The sequence below is a fragment of the Trichogramma pretiosum genome, unplaced genomic scaffold, assembly GCF_000599845.2.
Source record: "Trichogramma pretiosum strain Unisexual culture from Peru unplaced genomic scaffold, Tpre_2.0 scaffold36, whole genome shotgun sequence".
In the NCBI taxonomy this organism is placed as follows: Eukaryota; Metazoa; Arthropoda; class Insecta; order Hymenoptera; family Trichogrammatidae; genus Trichogramma; species Trichogramma pretiosum.
In genome coordinates, this window is record NW_019641685.1 from 1,674,236 (window position 1) to 1,700,541 (window position 26,306).

The 26,306-nt window shown below is 46.5% G+C and overlaps 1 protein-coding gene across 1 annotated transcript; it reads left to right on the forward strand.

The window, feature by feature from the left end:
• Positions 1–2,404: 2,404 nt before the first annotated feature.
• Positions 2,405–25,347, forward strand: LOC106659902 (calsyntenin-1). Its single transcript, XM_014382656.2, has 7 exons — positions 2,405–3,437; positions 17,627–17,906; positions 19,088–19,412; positions 20,960–21,446; positions 22,019–22,726; positions 22,885–24,017; positions 24,301–25,347. The coding sequence occupies exons 1-6, from the start codon at positions 3,341–3,343 to the stop codon at positions 23,937–23,939; spliced, it is 2,952 nt and encodes a 983-aa protein (XP_014238142.1). The 5' UTR covers positions 2,405–3,340; the 3' UTR covers positions 23,940–24,017; positions 24,301–25,347.
• Positions 25,348–26,306: the final 959 nt, after the last annotated feature.

Below are 26,306 nucleotides of genomic sequence, written 5' to 3' on the forward strand. Positions count from 1 at the left end.
TCACCATCGAGGAATACTTCGAGTTCGCGCACGGGACTCGATTGTGGCAATTGCCCGTCGGGCTTCGAAAGTCTTGTTTCGCCCACCTGTGCGAGAAATTATGCCGAGGGCTTTTCCTGCACTGGACGCTGTATCTTTTCTGGGAGCTGATTCACAAGCGACTGCCGCTCGAGTGCTGCGAAATGATAATCGATCATCTGACGAACGAAGACTTGTACCGCATTTTCGTGGCGGCTACCGAGCGAAGCTCGTGATGGGCGTAAGCATATAATTGGAATGTATTTGTATATTCCTGTTGTTGTTAAATGTTACATATTTTTCGTGTAATGAAAATATATTAATTTAAGTAAAAAAATAAATGAATAAATATAATGCATTTAGCTCGTGTAGTGTTTTAATTTATCAACATACAACCATAAGTAATCCAGGCAATTGACATTTTTTACATTTACTCCCTTTTTGTGTAATATACTATTTGATATACCCAATGACCCGAAAATGGCTCTTCTCGCTTTGCAGAGTTGCAGAAAAGTAGTCAGTTTCGGGCCACTGGTATGAAAATCAACACTTTAATCACGTTTTCTGAATCTTCCACTGAATATTTCTCCAAGAGACTCTGTGACGACGACGTTATCATTAAAGTCAGACTCCACCGCGAGATGGCGTGTACCCTGTGTCTGGGAATCTGCAAGTGGTAGAGTCCATATAATTGTATAAGTCTAAGCACGATTTTCAAAACGAATTATTTATAGGTATAGACCTTTTAAGAACAAAGTGACGACCGAACGAGCCTCGCGCACGAAAGGTAAAGTGTGAACTTGCACAGTCACGACGATAGCAGGCCTGACAAATTTTGTGTACACACATTGCCGGCCCACGCAACCCGGAGCACGAGTCTTATACGTCAATCAAAATTATTCTGGCATCTGTACGTTTATTAGCTCGAGAGACCGCGCAGCGATTCAGCTGCTACACCGTATGCTGTGTGCAGGTGCACGACGATCCTCGTTATACGTTTCAAAAATTCACAGCTATAAGTATATATATTTTTGAACGAGGTACGCGCGACCAGAAACAGTACGAGATTATTTCTAATTGAGCGTAACTACGGAGCCGTGATTTCGGCGCGCGGCTACTTCCTCGAAGTGCTAATTAAACCGGGAGATTTGTATAATGGAGTCACGCGAGACAATCGTTAATAGATAGAACTTTTCCATTCAATTCCCATAAGCGCGTCTTGGTCGGCGGGATCTCGAGCGGTAAGAGAGGGAGAGAGTCGAAGCGAATCATGTCGTATGTTATGCAGAACTTGGATAATCGTACATCGTTACTCTCTCGTGATTAGAAGAAAAAGAAATTGTAACGATGATGTAGGCGTATCGGGCTTCTGTTTGAGAACGAAAGTTCTAATATCGAAAAGAAGAAGAAGAAGATTGAAAAACAACGATGCGGAGCAGCTGATGCGTTATACCGATCGCACCTCGGTGTCCGATCAATCGCCGTGACAACCATGAATAGATAGAAAAATTATTATTGACACAGCTCTCACCGAGTGCAGTGAATAATTTACAAAACAGCAGCTGCAACAGACCAATACTACAATCTCATCGACGGTATCGAGCGACGAACGATACTGTCCGAATATAATTTTGTAAAAATTTACAAGTATAAAACAAAAATACAAACAAAATTAACATCGATTTACACTCTGCATGCGCGCGACTCTACTCGATCGGCAAGCTCGGAAGCTGCTTTACGAATTCGCAGTCGCGAGATATCACACACCTATATATATGTATAATAAAGTTGGATAACGCGTGGGATCCGCGCGTGGAGGCGCTGCGAGTCCTATGAAATAACACGCCTAAGCCAGATTCGCGCGACGGCGTCGACTCTCTTTTCTCTCTCTCTTTCCACAGCCATGCGCTGCTGCCGCCGCATATAATACTTACACACGCGAGCGAGAGATGTGTCTTTGTGTAGCAGTATATATATAGCTGACTATTTCGGAGTCGGCGCGCGTTGTACTGGTGGCGGTGCGCATGCGAGACAACGCACACCTACACTCGTTGGGGCTTTTAGCATATAGCGGACCTTTGCTCGCTGTATTCCATGCTCTTTGTGAGCGAGATTACTAACGTTGCGTATATGGTACAGCTCGAAGCCTGTATTACGCTGAGCGCACAAAATGTACACTATATAGGTAAGAGCCAAGTGGACTCGTGTATATATACTATACACACGAACGAACGAACGGATTGTGGCGTTCGCTCGGGACGGTGTGCGGGGGCACAAGGGGGAGTATACGCGGAGACAGAGGTGCGCGGCGGGAGGAGGGAGAGGAGCAGCAGCAGCAGCGCGAGGAGTTGGAATTACGGAGTCGCGAAGCGAGAGGCCAGAGCAGCAGTATAACAGCCGAGCCGTCGCGCAGTAGACGCGTCGTCTTTACGTACACCTCAGGCTGTGCAGCAGCCCACTACTGTGCGCGCAGCGATATATATATATATACGATATTATATATATGTATAGATACTCACTCAAAGCTCGTGCATCGATATATACGTAAAGGTGCACACGCACAAAAACGAACGAACGAACGAACGACCGACGCATACCTGTGCGCTCGCGATCGCGTTTCGCGTAGTAAAGTGAGAGAGATACGCGGATCTCTCTCGAGAGAGACAGTGCAAAGAGAGAGAGAGAAGAAGCGTTTGTGCGAATTCGGAACTGGCGAATTCCTATAATACGATTGGACCCGCAGTTGGACTGTGCACGCGCAATAATAATAAGTGTGTCGGTGTTGTGCTGTGTGTGTTGGTGTGTTGGTGCGGAGTGAGCACTGCATACATCATAAGTGAATAAGTCGGTGCTGGCTGGCTGCTGTGCACTGTGCACTCCGTGTGTCTGTGTGCAAAAAGTGTGTGTGTGCGTGCGTGCGTGCGTGCGTATATGCGTGTGTAAGTGTGTGCCCCCCCGCCACCGCCGTCGCCGCAACCGCTGAAAGGGTGCACCGAAATTTCTATACGCCAAGTGTGTGCTCGTGTGCGTGTGAGACCCTTTACTCACCCGCGTCATTAAACAAGTGCTAAAAAGAAAGAGCCGTGCCAACTGTATACGCGCTCTCTCTCGTACCTGTTCTAAACTTCCATATATATATAAAAATAATAAAATACTGAAAAGGTATTTTGCGCCGCGCATGCGACGAAGAGAAGAAGCGAGCGAGAGGTGAACGCGTAAAAAGCTTGTGTTCAGCTCGCTATATAGTGCAAATATTATATCGTAAAAGAGTGCGTAGGACTACTTCGGGCGACGCCGAATAATAAATATCATCGTCGTCATCATGTCGCGTTCCTCGACAGCGGCTGGCCGTCGTCTCATGGCCGTGATCTGCTCCTTGCTCGTCCTCGGCCTCGCCAACGCCGACTCCGCTCAAGCTGGTACGTATATTATAGTAAACAGTGTGTATATATAAAAAACGTAACCCCCAAACAAGTGTGCAAGTAAGTGTGTGTGTGTACCTTTGGGTTGGAAGGGTCTCTTCCGCGAATATATTCATATACGTACGCGACGTTTATTATTATCGTCGTCGTAGTATACCGACCGCACGAACATTTAATATATACACGTATATAATATAGCTCTTGTGTATAAGAGTAGGCAGGCAGTGGAAGTTACAGTATATATATTGGCTCTCGCTGCTGTCCGTCTGGTGCGATCGATTTTTCTTCCTCCGACTCTACTCTACTACTCTCTGCTTGCCTGTGTGTAGCAGCCTGCCTGCCTGCCTCCCTCTTCGCCCTCCCTCCCCGTTGCCGCTGCCGCGTTGTGTGCAGCAGTTCGCTACCTACCTACCTACCTACCTACCTACCTACCTATACCGCCTGCCTGCCTGCCTCAGCCTGCCTGAGTGCGCTACGACAACGCTAAACTCCACTCCGACTCTCACCTTATACGTGTGTGTGTGTGTATTATTCACTCACACATTTTTCGCGTATACGGTATAGTTGTGTATAGCTGCCAGCCTACCTGTCTGCTGCTGCTGTTGCTGCTATATACCTATACCTATACACATCCTTGCCTTAGCTGCGCTTCGGAGTTAACGAGTCGTTGTACCTATGTGTATATATAAAACTACTCTCTTCGTCGTCCGCGACTCTGTACATTGTGTAAATTTTCTTTTGCGCCGCTGTGCTTGCCTGACTGCCTGGCTGTGTGCGACTCACTCGAGAGAAAGAGAGTCTATATATTATTATTTTCTAACGTTGCGCGCGCCCGTGTAAAATCCAATATCGTTATTCATGAGAAAAACAGCCGAGCGCGTATATTATAAGCGTTTGTGTATTGTATAGTCTTGTCTACCTATATATATATATATATTTAAAACGTCTTTCCTCGCATCTTTCTCTCTCTCTCTCTCTCTCTCTCTCTTTCTCGTTTCTTTTCTCTTTCTCTCGTCTCTGCCGCTGCCGCTGCTGCTGCTGTTTCTCTGCTCTCGTGTGCCTCTCGCTATATAACGGTGCTCCAATTTTCTCGGCTCGTTTCTCGGTCGTCGTCGTCGTCGTCGTCGTGCATGCAGCAGCAAACCCGAGAGCTGTATACCACTGCTATACTACTCTCAACACTCCGACTCTCGAAGCGAGAGAGAGAGAAGCTTTCACGCGCGTGCAGCAGTACACACACGCGCGCGCGATATATAACATCGTGTAACTTCGCTGACGATGATGCGAGTTTTTTTTCTCCTTTTTCTCGTACGTACGTCGCTCACTTTTTCGAGTACCGCGTCCTCTTGTACTACGCTCCTTCGCAAGCTTCGCAAGCGTCGCAAGCTGCGCAGGGTGCATTATATAGCGCAGCGAGGCCCTTTTTATTGTCAACCTGCTGCTGCTGCATAATATCAAAACACAAATAATAACAACCTCCTCCCGCATCCGAGATGTAAAAGAAAATAGAAATAATAAGAAGCAGAGAGAGAGAGAGAGCAAGCACAAGCGAGTGTAAATAATACAGAAAAAAAGGGCAAGAAAAGCAAAACTGGTGCGCGCGTAGTTGTAGCGATATTTTCGTTGCAGATACTCCAGTGTATATACCGTACGTAAGGAAACGCTTTTATATACGCCTCGTGCGTATAATAATACTATATATGTAAGACGGAGATCTGCCGTCGTCTCTCGAGAGCGTGACTTTTTCAACTCCGCGACTCTCCGCTTATACGTTTATATAAATACACACGTATATACGCTCGCTCGCTCGCGCGCGTATATGAACGAGTTGTATTAATGGTCCAAGTCCAGCGAGCTCGACGCAGCGTCATATACACACTCTTTCATTCTTCGCTATAATATACGAATACTTACGCAGCAGCTCTCACTCGTATATACGTCTTATAGCTATATAGAACTCGCTCGTCGCCGCCTCCCCCTCGCGTTTCCCGTTCATCTCTCTCTCTTCCGAAAGACGCGCCGCTGCTCCGCGCGCGCTAATCCGCCGCTCATGCCTAGACGTACGCGGTATTAGGAGGTATATATAATATATGTATATGCTAGCTTTCGTCGTGGAATCTTATAGCGAGCCGCTTAAGCAGCCTCTTTATGTATGAAAATACCTATACATAGCTCGCGTTTTATTTACTAAAATAATATAGCGTATATGCGCCGGCGGCCCGCATACGGCATCGTATTTTCAACCGTTTCGTATACACTGAGAGAGAGCGGGATCGAGCCGTCAAAGCCGAAAAATATGACGGAAAAAAGCTCGCTCTACCTTTGTCGCAAGCTCTCACTCGCCTCTGTATATTATGTTTTCGGAATCACTGCAAGCTCACGTGCGCGCGAGCGAGCTTTAATTGCTCTTTGTTTCCTGCTGCTGCTACTTTTTTTCCCTTCATTTTCTTTCTACCAGCTTGCGGATCACTTAAACTATTAGCTGTGGCTAGCTTAGCTAACTCACTCTGTTGCGAGAGCGTCACTTTTTTTTGCGCTCAGCGGCAGCGGCACGAGCCAAGTTGCGCGGATAAACACCTCGCGCGCGGACGACTCTTGAGCTTTGGAGTTCTCTCTCGCGCGCGCACAGAAAACTTCGTTTTATTATTATTGGCAACGTTTTTTCCTCCTCTCCCTACGACGTGTACGTATATATAGAGGGGTAATAGAGTGGACTCTCGCGAAGGGAGAGAAAAGCAGCGGTAGCAGCAGAAGCTAGTAAATAACACAGCCCGATGCTCGTAGTCGTCGTCGTCGCGGTATAACTTCCAAATCGATTTCCAATAGCTGCAGGGTCAAAAAACTTGGCACACACACACACACACACACGGTATGCGCTCGCTCGCTCGCTAGCTACTAGCCGAGGCAGGCGCGCGTTTTATCGGATAAGCGAGAGTGTCCGCGTACTCGTGGCTGCAAGCATTCTATACGTTTACCTATACACTCATACACACGTTTTATAATATAATAATAATACTCGTAATAATATAAGTGCTCGTGTATATAAAGGCTTCGATCCCCCGAGTGCTTCGGCCGCACGTATTATAATACATATAAGTAAAGAATATATATCGTTTTCATGTTTATCGATGTGTATACCTACCTACTATATGCATATTGAAAGCGACGATGATTCGACGAAGCGATCGCGAGAGAGAGAGAGAGAGACAAGCCTTTACATAGGATGAGAGATTAGCGAGATATCCACATTGTACGCGTCATCCTTATATCGGCGCACCTATATTACCGAGCCGCGCGCACGTACTCTCCAAGATGAATCGCCGCGTATACATAAACGCTGTATATATAATACGCTCGAAAGGCCGGAGCAGCGGCAGCGCACCCACTATATGTATATATACGGTTTAAAAAAATATGTGTGTATACGTACGATATATATATGCCGTGCAAGAAGAGGCGGTATAGGTAGGTAAGGTATATAATGTAGGGTCTTGGGGGGCTGAGTCACCCACGCAGCAGCAGCAGCAGTGCCTGGCGCGACACCTTACAAACTCTCTCTCTCTCTCTCTGCGGACGGATGGATGGAAAGTAGGTCTGCCGAGCGGTAGTAGTAGTGGCGCGGGTCAGAACGTGTATACGTATACATACATAAAAATGAAAAAAAAAAACACACACACACACACACACTCCGTATAATATACGCGCGAGCAGCTATTAAACGCGTCGATTATTGCCGCAGTGGCTATATATGTATGTTCGACGCGTTTCGTTCTATATTTATATATGTGTGTGTGTGTGTGTGTGTGTTTATAATATAATATCGCGTCGAGGCTCGTTAAACGCCACGAGCAATTAGCGCGCGCCGGTCCCGTGTCGCAGAGATTCTATACACAATATAATAATTACGATACAGGACGAACAAAAAAAATGAAATTTCGCGTTGTACATATACAATTTCCTTCTTTTTTTCTTCCTTTAACAACGTCGAAAGCCGCTACGTCATCCATCCGCTAACTAATTTTTTCGTCGTTACAATGCAGGACGACGTTGGCTGCGTAACGTAACTATATTATAACGTAATAACGACCGCGGTCAACTATTATAAAGCTCGCTCGCGCGCGCAAGCAGCGCAGCAGATTGGCTTTGGATGTATAATAACGCTAGCTCGTCGATCTCCATACGTTATCGAATTGCTGCCGCGTGCGACGCGCCAATTTTACGTCGAAGCTCGCGCCCACTCGTCTCGCGAGAGTATAAAAAGGACAAAAATCCTTGCGCTCCAACGCACGATTTATCGGCCACGTATTACGCGGATCTATATTAGGCGCGCGGATTGTAATATTTTCCCATTTATGGCTAGGAATCGCGTCGAGCGAGTTCGAGTTCTCTGCGGCTACCACCGCTATATACCCGCTTTTGCTTTGCGCGCCGTATAATAATTAGCGTCGATTAACTATTATTACATTGACTTCTGCTGCTGCTGAATCGCGTGCGCGGCATAGTGCACTCTTCTCTCTTTGCGCGTGCATTCGTGTGCAGGCAGGCGGTAGTAGTCGAATCGTGTGCGGATGAATTCGTGCAAAAGTGAGAGAGAGAGAGAGAGAGGGTGAAAATCGATAGATGTAACACCACTACCAGAGGTGCAGTAGCGGCAGCAGGAGCCGCGCGCTGCGCTCGTCGCTTAAAACGCAATTTCCTCTTCGCGCGATCAATCTCCGGCCCTAGTATAGCGCTAGTTTCTTTCTTTCGCTTCTTTTTATTCTTTCTCCCTTCTTTTTATTTTATTTTTTTTAATTTAACTTCGCTAGTAAGTTTCGCTGCGTGTACTGAATGTACTTTGACCCCGGTGCACACAGTATTACAGCGCACCACGCACCATGGCAGTGGTGATACCAATTTTTAGGATACATCGTCACAATAGTTTATATATGATCTAAAAGATAGTGTATGTTCGTGTAGGCAGCGAGAGACGTACGCGCGCACAGCTCGCACATCCCTTCCATCCCTTACATTCTGAAGAGCAACAGCAGCAGCTTCTCCTCTCTCTCTTCAGAGATAGATAGAGCTACCCTGCAGGATATTATAAATTTCTATGCTGCTGCTGCTGCTGCTGCTGCTGCTGTTTTCTCGAGCGAGTATACCTGTCTCCACCTGCAGCAGCGAGTGAATTGTTTTCGCGCTCGCACTGGAATCCACGTAATTCTCCCCGGTGGCTTACCTGGCGCGCAGCTCCTATATACCTGCCTCTGTGTAGGTATACATATACGGGCGTGTGTATACGTGTGTCGCAGGTGAGAAAAACAAAAAAAAAAGGCGCATTTAGTGCGCGCGCGCGCGCGCAACTCGAGTTGGATATAATGTACATTTGGCACAAGGGAGCAGCAGTAGCTTATGTACCTAAACTCGTATATGATTGCCACGCGCGCAAATATATGGCACAACCAAATTGTATAGAGAGAGAGAACATAATCTCTGGCTCGCACCAGCACCGATGCAGGCGTGCAGCAGTGGGCCAGCGCAACATGCCTGCGTGTGTTATGCGTTATACAGTAACACTACTACGGCTACACGGCAATCGTTGCGCGAAGAGAGAGAGAGAAAGAGAGAAAGCACAGGTGCTCAACGCGCCATATAATAGAGCAGCTGTTCCCCCCGGTTGCTGCTGCTGCTGCTTCCATGCTGCACAATCGACTCTATTGTGTAGTCTCTGCTCTGTGCAGTGTCGTATAGCCCCACGGCTCACCTCGCATACATACCCCTCGTTCGTTCGTTCGTTCGCTGCACCTTCTCTGCTTCTCTCTCCTCCTCATCTCGCCCCCGCTCAAAACCTTTTATATTTTATATTATTATTATTATTATTATATGTATAGAAAGCCCCGAGAGTCGAGGAGCTCTTTCGGCTCGTTTAACTCGACTCTCCGCAAGTATATAGTGTATACCCGAAGCTCGTCGTCTCCTTTTGCTCCCTTTTCGTCCCTTTTTTTCGTTTCCCCTCATCCACCTTCTCCTCCTCCTCCTCCTCCCTCGCTCGTACCAATCTCTCTCTCCCTCTCCCCCCCCCTTTTGTTCGTCGCTGCTGCTGTTACTCACGAAAAGCAAGTGTAGGATTTCGTTCTCTCTCTCGTTTCTCGAGATCCTATAATATGCAGGGAACGCGTGCGGGCAAAACTGGCCCGCGCGTCGCTTAGCACATATATTTATTACCTTAAAGTAGCTCGCTCGCGAAAATGTATGAAAGCTGCAGTATAACTACGACGAAAAAAAGACTGAAAAAAAAAATTGGCTTCCAGAGTGTGGGTGTGTGTGTGTGTGTGTATGAAAGGCGACGACGACAACGACGACGCTAAAAGTGGTGGTGGTGGTGAACAACGACTGCAACGTGCCAGAGCGCGGATTAAGCTCTTTTCGCTCTCTCTCGCTCGCGAGAGAGAGAGAGAGCTTGTATTGTTCCTTGCCCCCAGGCCGACACATTTATGCCTCGCGCAGTTGAGCTCTCTCTCTTCTAAGCTCGACTGCCGCGCGACGGGGGATTTATCGGCGAAGGCCGGAGCTTATCGCTTATCGCTGCTGCTGCTTGCCCTCCCTGTATGTATGCTGCTGCAACATCGCTGCAAAAAGGGAACCTTTACCATATCTTTCCATTTACCTTAGTTCTTCTTCTTCTTCTTCTGCTTTTTTTTCTCCTACTTTACTCGCTCGAGCTGGTGCTTCTTCTCTGTACACACTTGCCGTGTAATATCAACGTTGCTGCTCCGTACGTAAGACGTCTACTCCGTTTTTATCGGTGCAGCGTAATGCGCATACACAGGGGCTAGATCGACGTTGTGTGCTGCTGGGCTTTCGCGTGCGCCGCGTCGGCCGCGTTTCATTATCGATCTATACCCGCTCCATCCATCCGCGTTCGTGTTCCGAGCGCGTAAAACAACTGCGGACGTGTTTCTCTATACCATAGCACATAGCACACATACACGTATAGGATTGCAAATGGACGAGCGCGAATCGACTATTATTATACGACTGGACTCGACTGGACAGGTACCTCCGACTATCCAGACGGGAATCGGGACCGACTGCTGCACTACGGCGATCGAGTTCTTCCTTATATACTTCCGAGTACTCCCTTTTTCTTTTCTCTCACTATCGATTCTCGGTAATTCAAACTCCGTTTTACACGTATGTGTGATGTGTATGTACGAGAAAAGGACTTTTTTTGTCCCGAGAGTCGCAATTTATCGTACGCGTCCATCGAAGCCCGGCAAGATTGCAATCCAATATATATTAAGTATGCCAAATTCGAAGTTGAACTAAACTGGCGAGCTAATTGACTTTTGAGATTCGAGCGCTGGCAAGTATATATAGCACACTGGCGCCTGCATACGACAGAATAATAATCAGCAGCAGCAGAGTGCAGAGCTGAGAGAATCGTGCTGCCTACTACTACTTACTGGCAAATCTTGGAAAACAGCCCCGCGGTATATAAGGCAGGCAGCACGCGAGGGAAAAACAAAACAAAAAGTATACTAGTCCCGCGCCGCGTATACAGCTGACTATATACTGACAAACTTTAAATGCCAGCCGAGCTTTTTCCCAGCTGTTAAATTTTTTTTTTCTCTCTCTCGTCGACGTGACTGCAGGGATTGGTTTCGAACTGTACAGGGCCGCCGCTGTGAGAGAGAGTTAGATCCGGAAAACTGCTCGAGCTGTATGGGGTGCGGGCGTCTTATATGCCAATAGCGGGAAATCGAAAGGGAAAAAAGCACTCAACTTCTAATAAGGATCCCGAGCGCGTATACATATACACGCGCGGCTGATTAAAAATAGCTGCTGCTGATGCTGGCCATGCAACATCTCTCTCTACTCTCCGTGATCCCTGTGCGCGCAGCGGCGCATAAAGTCGCTACACTCTCTTCGGAATCCTCGGCAGAGTTCAACTCGTCTAGCTCATGCCGCCTTCTTTTCCCGCTGCGCCGCGGAATAATTAATGACGCGAGATAAAAGTTTCATTGCATAATGGTGTGCTGCACTCGCCTTGCTACACACAGCTCCCGGTATACTACTTACAACTGCTAGAGCTAGACTGCCTAGACTCTCTCTCTCTCGGTCTAAAGAAGTTTGATAAACAAACTTCGTAGGAGGCCGACGCCGCCGATGCAGTAGTGGTTATAAGGTAGAGCTCCTTGACGCGGCGGCTGTGTGTGTATACTTGTATATATAGCTGCGCGGTGTATCAACCCGGCGAGCGAGGCCACGAGAGATCGCCCACCCATATTATTAGGTATATTATAAATGTATGAACTGGCCGTAAATATAATCATGATCTCTCGTAAGTGGAGCTTTTCAATTTTTCATCGATCTTCTTTCTTTCTTTCTTCTCTTCTTCTTCTTTTTTCTGCCCAGCCACGTATATCGGGCTATAATACACGCGGCCAACTACTTGAGACTTGGAAGATTCTCCTCATCCTCCCTGGCGTGCGCACTCCATTAACTTTTGCCTATATCCTGTGTCTGTGTATAAACGTGCAGCAGCAGGAGCAGCAGCAGCTCCTTTAACAAGTACACGCGAAACTTTTTCTCTCTCTCGTATACTCTTCGATGGAGATCTGCTGCTGCTGCTGCTGCACATCTGCTGCTGCTGCCGTGGAATATGGGAGTCTCCTCCGCACTTTTTTCGATACCTCATTATGTGCACGTGTATTACAGGCTGCACCAATCAGTCTCGCCTCGTAACTTATATACGTATACATATTTTTTCAATTACGGCCGCGCATTAAAAAAATTTTCTTTCTCGCGGAAAATGTTGTACGCGGCATAAAAATTACGAATAAATAAAACGGGTTTGGAAAATTTCTCCATTTTTATACGCGCTGCAATTTCTGCGAAAGCTCCCCCGGAATAGACGACGCTTTTATCCCGTTACTACATTTTTTTTTTTCGAAAAAAAAATAATCCACTTTTACAAAATCCATCCATTTTTTAAAGGGAAAAAATTTCGCAGTCAACATTTTTAAGCAAAAAACAAATAAGGCGCTTGAGCGCGAAGGCTCATAAGATTCCTCCTCTGCGCGAAGCTCTTACATTATGGAAAGAAGAGTACCTTCCGGCCCGCGGCGCGCAACCGCTATACGCTGCCGCGCGTACACCCACATTAATAAATCATCTTCTCAACGAGACAATAAGCTATGCTAGACTATTTCGGGGTAATTTTTGAATTATTCAGCGACGACGACGTCGACGTGGCGGATCTCTGCCGCGTCCTACTTCGCGACACGAGCTATAGCAGCTCTCTTTATACATATATATCGCGCTAAGCGCGTAAATAATATAAAGTGCAAGTAATCGGTTTAGTCGCGCGAGCGAGCGAGAAACTTAATTGAATGCCGCGAGTACTGTTTATATATAGTGTACGATATTATCGATTTTGAAACTCTGCAGATTTAGCGCGAATGTAGCTCGAATATAGCGGGGGGGGGGGGGCACTTTTGCGAGCAACGATCGAACGATTCTCGCACCTGCACGACAGAAACGTAAACATTGTGTGTATGGCTTAAGAGTCCGATGACGCGGCCAACGCTCAATCCATTAACTCATGCCATGCAGCAGCAGCAGCAGTTCCGTAATCAGCGATAGTATACAAGTCCAAAGTTCGCCTCGGCAGAAACACGTTGTGTTTGCATTCGATGCTATATACTATATGTATACGAGGGCGAACGAGTCGAGAGCTGCAGTCGTCGTTGTGTTTTATTTATTCTCTTCTTTTTTTTCTCTCCGTCTAGAATATCTCACGTCCGAGCGCAGCAGCTCTTCTGGGCTGCAACGAACTGCACAGCTCGGCGCACAAATGCTCCTCTCGGCTCCTCCTATATTGCTTTACGGTGCAGCAAGTACACACACACAGACACACAGAAAGTAATGCTGAACTTTCTATTTCACCTGTTGACGTTTCAAGTGTGACTCAAATAAAAAAAAAAAAAAAAAAAAAACNCACTTCAAACTCATCGTTTTTTTTTTCACTTCTTTGTTGTACGTGAATATCAGTCGTTTCTTCTTACCTTTTTTTCTACACGTTATGAGAAAAAAAAAAAAAAAAAAAAAATAGAAACGCCAAGCGGTTAACAAGCTGTAAAATGAGCCCTGGCCTAGGATCATGTCTTTGCTCGTTCTTTTCTCATACTCTCCTTCTTTCTTTTTTTTTTACTCTCTATAATATTGCACTTACGGTTCAAAATGAGCTTGTTAAACTCGTGCTCTGAGCTATAGCAGCAGCTCTGGCTTTGCGCGCGCGAGACGAAGAACGACCCCCTTTTTTCCTCTTTGTCACCAGCCGGATGACGTCCTACTTTGACAGTTGCTTTTTGTTACGTCTTTTTTTCATTATTTTGGGAAAAGAAACACTTGTTTTCGAGCGCACGGTCGCTTATACGCACCGCGTGGTCAATTCGCCTTGCAATCGTTCGCGACTCGATGCTAAATATAATATTAAATATATTCACGGAAACGTTATTACGAAAAAGCGCATATGTGCGCGAGAAAAACGTGTCGATTTAACAAAAAAAAAAAAAAAAAAAATTGAAGGAAGGTGCCCGCAATAAACAGATTTTATGCTGATACGCGTGCATGTGCTTATACTCGCTCGAAAACCGGTTCGAGGAGGCATTGGCGATCGATCGTGTGTGTGTGTGTGTGCCTTTGGTTGCGCAATGACATATACCTCGCGCGCGAGAGTTGAGTGCGTTAAAACCACAAACGCGCGCAACGCCACACGGCTATGTGCTCTCGCGAGAGCTCCGCTCCGATCATTCGTAAAGCAAACGACAATATTATTATGCCATGTATGATTGAATATTTCCATGAGCAGCGCAGGCGACGAATTCCACAGAGCCTACATATACGCGAACTCGTTGGGAAATATTTTTTTTTCTGCTCGACTATATATGCAAGTGCTTGGTGTGTATATTATATTATTCGAAAAATTATTATACTTCGGGTTAAACGAACTTGGAAAAAATGTGCTGATTCTGTATTTATACGACTCGTCGCGATTAAAAGTGTACATATAAATCTACGATTTAAAGTGCTATACTCGTAATAAATATAACGTAGCTCTTGAAACGTGTATATGAAAAAAAAGTATTGCCCTCTCAGACCGTGTTTGGTCCAATTATTTTTTGTGCTCGTCTCGACGTTTTATCACGCTTAGAGGGACACTTTTTTCTCTCTCTCCGTCGCAAATTGTTTATTAAATATAAACGAATTGCTTTCAGCGATCCTACCCCATTTGCAAAAATATTCGCTTTTTTTTCTCTCTCTCTCTCTCTCTGTTTTCGTGTGTAAAATTCGTCTATATATACACATCGAAAAAAGTTAAACTCGCGCGTTCGAGCGCAATCAATAGATCTATATTGTAGCAGTAGATAAAAATCTCGCGCTGAAATTTTTACATCAAATATCTCGAGGAAAAAAAAGCACACACAAATACGAAGAAAGCAAGTTTATATGAAAATTGTCGCTCGATTGTCGGGCTATAACACAAAAATATTAAAAAAAAAAAAAAAAAGAAGAGAAGAGAAGAAGCGAGCAATATAAATTGCTCCGCGCTGGGTAGGAACACCACTTCAGGTGCGAGATGAACGTGTGTATAGTAGCAATATGTATAACTGTATATTACATCGCGCGCGCTCGCGCGGGCCATGTCAAAGGAAGACGAATCCCTTTATAACGAGCTGTGTGCAGTGTGTGTGTGTCTGTGCTCAGCCCCCGAGAGCACACTTTATTTTAAACGCTCTAATTTATTCACAAACGCGTGGAAGAGCAGCTTAGCTATTGCTTTTTCTTCTCTCGTGTGTGTGTCTGTGTAGCAGCATCATATGCACGTGTGCTGCTGCTGCTGCAAGCTCGAAAGAGAGATAGCAGCAGCTATACAGCTCGCGCACCGAATCGATTGTTATGTATATATATATGTCGTCATATACGTATGAGCCGACTTTGTCCTAACTCGGTAGAAGTTTTGTGCGGAATCTTTGTTTACTATGCTAACGATATATATGTGTGTGTCTCTGTGTGTGTGTTTTAGAGCTAGCACGTCTTTTGAACGCTATGAAAATTTCCCAGTCTTCGCGTCGTCGTCGCTGTCGGTGGAAAATATCATTATTCATGCATACCATTTCGTAAATTCTAGAAGAGTCATAGTCGTCGTCGTCGTCGTTATCGTGGCTGCGATATTCCAAGTGTTCGTTAATTTTGCTGGAAGCGAATAAATAAAAAAAAGAATCGAACGGCTAAAGAATTCAATTTTAATCGTATCGACGGTAATATAAGTACCGATCCCTGTACACAAATGACCTATACACAACGTTTAACAAAAAAAAATGTCGATAAAGCTATTAAGGATGACAAAAAAAAAAGGGAGAGAGAGAACACGACGAAGAATTTCATCTTTGCGAGATACAAGAAGAAGAAGAAGTAGACGACGTCTTCGTCGTCTTCGGCAGAAAAAAAAATTGTTATGAATTTTTAATACAGAGAGAGCTCCTCGCTCTCGTGTATCACGATTGAACACACGTCAATCTACACAATTTTCCGTATGCATTTATATTTTCTAAAAGGGTTCGTTCTTGTATATTACTCGCTTTACTCGCTTCGCGTCTCTCTCTCTCTCGGCGTGTTCTCTACTACTCGGCTTACGCGCGGGCGCCTGATTGAACTGGGTCACGCGCAAATATATACGCGATTTGTTGCCTTTTTCTATACCACTGCTGATGCCGCCGTTGCTGCTGCCGCTGCTTGGCTGTGCTCTTCTTATACATACACCAGAGATAGAGAGAGAAAATTTGTTACATAGTCGCGCGCGCGATCGTTTTCGGAGGAATATAGGGTGGATTCGAGTCTTTATTTATCTATCCACCAAACCGTATAAGTATTGACATTTCGTTTTTCCGCGTGTGTGTATATACGGGGGGCGAGGGAAGAGAAAAAAAGTTTTTCGATAGGATTGAAAATAATGAGAAAGAGAGAGAGAGAGAGAGAGAGCTTTCGTCGGACCACAAAGCAGCGGTGGTAGTAGTAGCAGAGCGAAAACGAGGACATAGCCTCCTCCAAGATTATATAAACGTGTGTTGTTGCAGAGAGAGAGAAGAAACTCGATCGGATCAGCTCGCGCGATAGGGTTAAAAAGTTCTTTTGTTAAGATACCCAGAAGCATGCGAGACACTGCGAGAGAGAGAGAGAGGGAGATATCTACGAGATTGGGATTATTTCGCTTATAAAGCGAGAGAAAGGGAACCGGAGCAGAGCCGCGCGCAAGCTTCGATATTCACTTCTCTCTCGCTCTATACAATATGTAGTACTCGTGTAATATAAGAAGTCTCGATATAAACCTACGAGCAAGGAAAAAACGTCACCTGTCCGTGTGCCACGTGACACGCGAGACTCGATCAGGCTATCGTTTAAATAAAAATTTTTACGCTCGAGCGAGGCTATGTGTGCATGTAAACTGCACTTCTTACGGTTTATTTTTTCTTTCTCTCTCATTCGTTCGCCGTCGAGCTCTAATTGACTGATTTATTTTCATCCAATTACACACACCCACCTACGCGCGTACAATGGATTATTTTATCAAATTTATTAACGAACGACGTGCCGTTGCCGTCGTCGTGTAGAGAAAAAAAAAAATTTTTTTTCCCCTCAGCGAGAAAAACATGCAAATTTCATTGCAGTTTTCCGCTCTTTTCTCTCTCTCATTCTCTGCGCTGCTCTACGAAGCAAACTTAGCGTGAGAGCTTTCTCGTTAAAATATACGCTCGTCGTCGTCGTCAACCTGCACAGAAACGCGCGCGCTCTCAATTTTCATGCTGCATATAGACGGGCTCTACATAACTGCAGTCAACGCAGGCAGGGGGATTCAGAGGCGCAAGTCGAGCTTGACAGTTCAATTTTACAATATAGTACACGTGCTCTATGTATGTGTGTGTGTGTGTGTGTGTGTGTGTGCGTTCGGTATGGATGATTATGCATCGATGAACTCTCGAGCGCAACGAAGCGAAACGCCACGAGCCGCGCGCGCGGACTCGTATATTATTTTCGATTCCTTGGCTATTACGCTCGACACGCGCACCCACGTTATTATATAATGCTAATTTCTCCCCTATAATATACCACATCACTAATGCATTGCGTTTTTTTCGTTACAGCGCCGCGCCTGGACCTGGAAAATCTCGAGTCGGGCTATCATGGCCTGGTCAAGGAGAACGAGACCCTGGTGGAGGTCACGCCGCAGATACGCGCCCTCGGCGCCAAGGTCTGCAGCTTCCGGATCGCCAACAAGCACCACGGCGACGCCCCCTTCGAGATCGTCGTCAAGGAGAACGGCCGCGCGGAGCTGCGCGCCCTGCGCGTGCTCAACTGCGAGAAGCGGCGCAACTACAAGTTCGACATATCCGCCGTGGCCTGCAACGGCGCGCAATCCGAAAAGTAAGTCTGGCAAGATTGCGATCGAGCTAATTTTCCCATTAGCATTTAAACTGGAGAGTTTAGAGCGAGCGAATTTTATATACAATTATATTATATACGAAATAATAATGCTGTACGTCCAATTGAGTATAAAAAGACAGAGCAGACGGAGTTATACTTCGTTAAAGAAAATTTCGGGAAAATATTATACGAATTATATATACGGCTGCGTTGGAAAGTTTTCCACGTAATAAATCGAATTACATCGCATCGCACGGCGTACGGCACGCGGAGAAAAGAGGGGTAGCAGTAGAAAAACTCGATGATTAATCGTTTCGCAAAAGTTTATATACCCTCTCGAAATAGTTTTCTGAAATTCGCGCGCCGACTTTCCAGAGGTAGTATTATATAGTCCGCGACGACGACAATACGCTGCTGCGGTAACCGAGAATGCCGAAATAAACCCTCCATTAAAAGATTATAATAGCAGCAGCAGCAGCAGTAGCAGCCGATATATACGTGCGCTTTTTACACAATTAAAAAGAGCTCATCCTTTGGCTCGCCGCTGCTGCTTTAACGGAACGCTGCACCGATGGATTTAAAAAAAAAAAATTTTTTTTTTTTCCTCCTTTCTTCCTCGCGGATGACCGAAGGTATAATATTTGTGCCGCGCGGAGTGGTATATTGGTTACACGGCCGCCGCCGAGGTGAGCAACGAGGATATTATAATACACATCGGCGCGCCGGGGATCCGGTGAATTGGGTCGTTCGCAAATCTCACTTTCTATATTACGGCTATGTAGAATCGAGAATATTTCGTTTTGTACGTCGTATATATATTACACGCTAGGGCTTTGCGGAAAGCTATATATTTTGATGCAGATTTTTCATTACTCGAAATTTCTTAGATGGATGCTCGAAATGCTCAACGTGAAAATGACTATTTAATCAACTTGTCTATAGCCCGTTGTAAATGACTCATAAAAACTTAGATCCGTTTTTAACCGCTTTAAATACTACATACTTTGAGCTACCGCCGCTAGATGTCGAGTACCTCCGTCCGTAAATCCGCAAGTGGGTAAAGCGAAACAATCATACAAGTCAAAGTAAAGGTCGTTTCGTAACAACCACGAATCCTCGATCGTTATGAAGTATATACATACGAGTATAACCGTCGCAACTCTGTATCCTTTGTTTTCCAGCGCCAGCGTGCACATCACCGTGGTCGACGTGAACGAGTACGCCCCGCAATTCCTCCAGCCCGCCTACGTCTCCACCGTGGACGAGGGCCGCCTCTACGAGGAGATCGTGCGGGTCGAGGCGTCGGATCGCGACTGCACGCCGAAATTCGGCGACGTCTGCAAGTACGAGATACTGACGGCCGATCAGCCCTTCGTGATCGACAACGAGGGCGCCATACGTAACACCGAGCCGCTGGACTACGAGCGCTCGCACAATTACATACTCAGCGTGGTGGCCTACGACTGCGGCATGAAGCAGTCGGCGCCGGCCATGGTTACCATCAAGGTACGTCGTGTATAGGATATCGATCCTGTGCTTTGTGCATATGTAGCTCGCGAGAGCTAGAGTTGACCACAAATTAGTAGCCGAGCTGAGAGAGAGAGTAAAAGCACGTGCGGCAAGGAGGAGGAGGTAATACGGTTCTCTCGAATTGCTACCCTCCTCATTCAAGTTGTAAATCAATCGATTCGCACGGGGGGTATATAGGACCGCCACTACTACTAGTAACTGCTCCGACTTAACTCCTTCTCTCGCCACGAGTACATGTGTATATATATATATATATATATAAATACGTGCTGTGTACACCGCGATGTATAACGCAACTCGTCGGAATTTAATGAATCGATCGATCGATCGGCAAACTCGAGCGTACCTATGCGCTACGAATCAAAACTACATCGCGGTCTTTTATACACGCGTCATTTATTTCGTCCTCCGATACGCGTCTTTTTCCGCTCTCCCGTATGTTTCGTATTTATATTAATTCGCGATGTGCGCGACGCGCGTTACATTAATTATTCCGAAACATCGGCGCGGCCGTGGAAGTAGCAGCGGCGGAGCAACCCCCTCGAGAATCTCTCACAAAATACGTATCACAGCGAGCCAGACTAACGGTATATATAGAGTCGCGCGAGTCCGCGCGTACTATTATTATCATTGTTATCATTATTATTATCACTGACGCTGTGTGTGCCAGTACCTAAACACGGAGTATAAATGCCAGGCCTGGCTCGANGAGGAGAGCGAGAGAGAGAGGAGGGTAATTTTGGTATATAGTTGGCCCTACACACGTATATATCTCGTGATACGTTACACACTATCTACTCTCGACGCGCGCGCGACACCCTCGACGGCAGGCATGGCTACCTATCCTTTATACCTACGTATAACGTATACAGCGTTTATATGCGCGAGATTTATGATGCCTGCGTGTGTTGCCACTGCTGCTGCTGCTGCTGCTGCTGTCTGATGATGCATCCATCGCGTCGGGGGTTGGCTCACTCTCTCAGCAGTAGCCAGAATTTCTCTCTCTGCGATTTGCAGCTTTCGAAAATTCAGGAAAATATCCTCGCACTATACCGTATACGCGATTCAACCCCAAAAGTTGCACCTCGCTCACTATTTACTTACGTATAAGCTGCGTATCGAGATTAAAAATGAGTCGTAATATTATTGTGGGAATATGTAGGGTGTAGTTTTCGATTCTATCGATAGATGGAGCATTGTAAACTCGCAAGTGGCAACATTTTTTTCGTAAGCTATATTAGGAAAATATTTTCGAAGGCTTTAATATAGTTTTATTCAGTGTTATGAATTAAATGGCAATCAGGCCGAGCGACGAATGACAATTAGCCTCTCGTTCAATGTATCATGAAATATACGCCGGAAGATGATTATCGAACGCTGTACTCGATTCGCAATCATACACATGAAAACGTAAAGGGAGTAATTCCAGAACTGCGTACATACATACGAGGCAATTTCGTTCGTCATAAATAAGTATACGATATTTCGCATTCATAATAATCCCCGTTTTATACGTTTCGCAGGTGAACCGAGTCTGCTCGCCGGGCTGGCGCGGCGTGCCCGAGCGCGTCGATTACGCGGCCGGCGTCGAGGCCCAGCCCGTCCTACCCTCGGCCCGTCTCGAGCTCTGCGACGCCCCGTGCAGTCTGCGCAGTCTCAGGGCCACCCTGACCCTGGCCACCGATCACATCGGCAAGGGCTGCGATCGCGACACCTACACGGTCCGGAGCCAGCGACGTCTGTGCGGCGCAGCCAGGGACAGCATCGATCTGCTGCCGACCCCGGGACCTCTGACCCCGTGGACGGCTGGTCTGTCGCGCGACGAGGGCCGCGAGTCCGACGAGATCTTCGAGTTCGACGGCGCCAACAGCGCCGCCATCGTGCCCGACGACGTGCTCGAGCACAATCTCGCCCAGAAGTTCAGCATCGGCGTCTGGGTGAAGCACAGGCCGAGGCCCAGGCAGGATCCCCACGTGAAGGAGCACATCCTCTGCGCCGCCGATGATCACAGTGAGTATACACGATATTTTCTCTCTTTTGATAACGAGGGCTTGTATAAAAACGCCCACGCGCTCGAGAGAGAGAGACACACACACCTTTTCCGTGTTCACTATATGTACACGAGAGTTCGTGACTTTCTCCGAGTCGCTGTAATTTAGTCTCGCAGACAAAAAACGAGAAGAGAGAGAGAAAGAAAAGCACGCTATTATAGAGGCGCTCCTTCTCTCGATCGCGAGCGCGCAAATTCTAATTTATATATCGACGACGTTAAACGGCTAATGTATCGGACATTTCCGTTCAATTATACGACCACGAAGCGGATTGCGAGAAGTTGTTTCGAACTATTTCGGCGAAACTCGGCTCGCTTTGTCCTGGAGAGCAAAAAGTCTTACGATACATAATTGCAATATGTTATACCGTACAACAGTTATTGTTTAGACACGTGTCGCGTCCTTACAATGCCGTATTTCGCTGCATCGATTCCAATTTTGTGCTTACGTTGCTCCTTATACCCTCGCGAATCAATAATCCAATACCGCATATATGCTAATATCTCGTATCTCTTTTATCTTCTTCTTTAGAAATGAACCGCCACCACTACGCCCTGTTCATCCGCAACTGTCGCCTCATCCTCCTCCTGCGTCGCGACTTCTCCGAGGGCGATCCCGACATGTTCCGGCCGGCCGAGTGGCGCTGGAAGCTGCCCCAGGTCTGCGACGATCGCTGGCATCACTACGGCGTCCAGGTCAACTTCCCGCGCGTCAGTCTGTACGTGGACGGCGACGAGTGGCGCGCCGACAAGATGAACCCGGAGATCATCGACGACTGGCCGCTGCACCCGGCCAAGGGCATCAACACCTCGCTGGTGGTGGGCGCCTGCTGGCAGGGCTCCGACAACAAGACTCGCCATCACTTCCGCGGCTACATGGCTGGCTTGTCGGTCCTCGTGGGACGCAACGAGAAGCCCGACGTGCTGGGCTGTCTGCGGCGCTGCCAGGAGGGCATCCACGTGCCCCCCATGGATCTGCTCCAGCCGGGCACGGAGCTACTGACCAACTCGGACCTGACCGAGCTGCGCATCGAGGGCGACAACAAGACCAACGTCGAGACGCTGCTGCGTCGCATCGGCTACAGCAATTCCAGGCGCTTCCCCACCCCGGGTCGTCGCAACTTCAAGCTCGACACGACCATCGTCTGCGAGGGCAGGGAGGACCGGCCGCTCACCGTGCCCGCTGTCCAGTCCTACGTGTTCGTGCTGCCGCCGCCACGTCCCGGCATCACCGTCAACGGTACCTAGCGCCTTTGTTATATATATACTTTTAAAAAAAGAAGATACGTGATTCTGGTCGAGCTCACGTATACTTGGAAAACTTTTTCCAAGTGGGAGTACGTGATTTCCCAGACGATATAGGACTCTTTTTACATCTCTCTCTCTCTTTGTTCGCAGGCACGAGCTACGTGGCGCGCGAGTACTCGGACTTCCGCGTGGGCGTGCGCGTCTTCCCCGACGCCAAGGTGACCGCGGGCAGCGCCGCGCGCCTCGACGCCTGCGCCGTCTCCGTCTATCCGAGCCTCAATCCGGACCACGAGACTCTGAGTCTGCCCGGCGACACTCTGCGCCGCTTCCACTCGATAAGCGCCCGCGTGGATCGCGACGGCGTCGTGCTCTCGGGCGCCGACACGCCGCACAACTATCAGCAGATCATACGCTTCATCACCTACACGAATCGCAAGCCGGCCTACTATCTCGATCGCGTGTTCAAGCTCACCTGCTCGGAGCTCAGCGGACGCTTCGCCAGCAACGAGTACATACAGACGCTGGCGGTGATCCACCCCAAGGAGAAGTCCACGACGGTCCTGCCGGCTGCGTCGTCGGCTCAGCCGGTGCAGAAACATCACGAGCAGCAACAACACGCGGCTGCTGCGTCCGGACACACGGGTAACGACATCCCGTTGACGCACGTGCCGCTGGAGCCGCAGCCGGGCCACGCCATGCTGTCGCCGCATCACGCCGAGCTCAGCGCCGAGGAGTACGCGACGACGCAGCTGCGTAACGGCCTCGACGGCGGCGAGCACGTAGCCACCACAGGGGGCAGTCACGCCGTGTCCGTGGTGGCCGTGTGCTGCATCGGTTTCCTCGCGATCATGGTGGTGATCGGCGCGATACGCGTGCGCGGCGCCAACAAGAGACGTCGCGCCGCCGGCGAGGAGCTCGCCGCCGAGACCGAGATGGCCTGGGACGACTCGGCGCTGGCCATCACCGTCAACCCGATGGACAGGCTGAACGAGGCCGAGGCCGGCACAAGCCGAGGAGGACACCACGCCGCTGGTGGACACAACAACGACGACCTGGACGACTCGGCGAGCAGCGACAGCGAGGACGGCTCCTACAGGGACGACGAGCTCGACAGCTCGGACTGCGACAACGACTGCGACCTCGGCGGCGGCCGGCGTCACGGAAGAAACTCGCCGGATTACGAGTGGGACCATCCGAACGTTTAAGGAGAGAGTGAGAGAGATGGAGCTGCCACGGGGACATGAAAATGGACACGATTCGGCTGGCGTTAATTTATCATTAAGGTATTATATTTTGATCAGCGTGATTCGCGTGATTTTTCGTGACCCACATCCTTTTTCGGGCAATCAATTTAGTTGCGAACACAGTCGTTATGCTACTTTTGTGAAATATTAACGTCACATTCGCTCGGATAAACTTTAATAAGCTGGATAATCGATTGCATCGAGTATGTATGCGCGAATATTTCATAACGTTCAACTCTTTGCTAAAAGCTCGTGTTTCGTACATTTAAAACAAAGTCAGGGACATTTTCATTTAATTTAAACGTTTTTTTTTACTCCACAGGCATTATGGAGCTTCGCTATGCAAATCATCTACTTGAAACGAGACAAAGGAGCCGTGAAATCTAAATGGATCAATTGCGTAGAGCTACACAGCAGCCATGATGTCTGGAAAAATAATTTTAAGCTATTCTTTTCTAGCTAAGAGAACAAAATTACAAAATTGAAGAATCGTTGATATAAGTTTGCCCCGAGAATTTTGCATGGCGTGAATTTCGCAAAACACTCGCTCTTGCAGATTCATGCCATACACGTCTGCCCCGCAAACACACAAAAATATAAGTGACACTTTGTATCACGCCTCTCCCCCAAAACCATATGTATAGGATATCTTCGAACAAAGTTAAAAATAAAAATGCTCCGCTTCGCGTTTATATAGCTTCAATAAACGAAACGACCGAATACTAATAAAAACTGTACATTCTCTCGTATCGGTTCGATTGGGAGTATCATCTAATTAATGTATCCGTCCCCTTTAGATTGATTTTAATAAAATACAAAGCTATTGTAATGATATATATATACCTGAGACATCGGCGTGTCCGAAATCGTAATTTATGTGCATGGATGAATAGGATAAAAAAAAAGAGAAAGATAAGAAAAAAAAAATTATGCGACGGATTGTGTAAGAGTGCGGGACACGCTTAATCAGCTTTTGGCTTCAACCCGAGCCATAGACGAGTACGACGAGCCGAAAACGCTTCTTTCTGCGCAAACAAAACGTACTCGGCGTTGTAAATCGCAGCGATGATCCTCGAGGTATAAATATATTTACTAAATATCATAATGTATTCTACGATAGTATTTTCTCACTCTTACACTGATTCACACGCATAAAAATATCGAACGTGAGCCGTGCAGGCACATTCCTACTTTTGGATGCGAAAAATAAAAGCCATTAAATGTAATACGGGAAAATATAATGTGGGAGTACGCGAACGAAATTTTTTAATGTTAAATAATATGCTTGCAAAGTTTATATTAGTGCAGAAAATAAGATGAACTGAGATTGCGTCAGAAAAACTAATTATAAAATTAAAAAAAAAAAAAATGAAAAAAAAATAACATTAAAACGTCTATCTTACCATTACGCACGCGTTAATTGTAAAAATTTGAGTTTTTATACACACATTGATGTCATTATCGGTAAAACGATAATGCATAAACATCAAAGACTTTGAAATGCACAAATCAAGTTTTGCCAAAAGAAATGAGACAGTTTTTCTCTTCTTTTGAATATTTACGCCGTTTTGGTTAATTTTAATGTGAACATTGTAACGATACAAATATTACTTTTTAACTTATACATGTCATAAATATAATGCGTTTGTTATTTCATACATCATGACCTTTAATTAGACATTTACGAATATAACTTGCGAGAGAGAACCAAGTTTTCACTCACTAAACCGATAGGATACCGCTAAAAGGCAAGAAAAAAAAGATGAAAATTTTAACGTGCAAATCATTCTGAGTATGTATCATCGATAGCTTCCAGAAATGAAAAAAATTCTTCCTCTTACACATATGATCGCTTTAGTTTTTAAATACAAGAATGTGGCCATACTTCGTACAATTAGATTAAGATTATCGAATGAAGGGAGAAAATATTCGATCAAATAAATGTACTGTGTATCCTATCAATATATTGCCGGGCAAAACAGAATGATGTATATGCCGTTAAAATGCAAACTCGCGCGTACACATACATGTAGTATCGAAGAGAGAAGTGTGTGTTGTCAATTATAATTTACGTACGATCTCGAGTGGCTCGAGATTGATTAATGGCATTTAAAATCGTGTCCTGTGCTGTTGCGTGTATAATGTATAATTATTACCTTATAAAGCATGTAGTGAGAGCGGTGCCATATGTTTTTGTCTATCACTTCAATATCATTTTGGAATAACGCGGGCGCTTTTGAGTAAATTTCAAATGTCATTTCTCCAATTCGAACAATGAAAATGTTATTTTCTACGAAATTCGCAGGTCTGTCCCACTTCAGGTATATA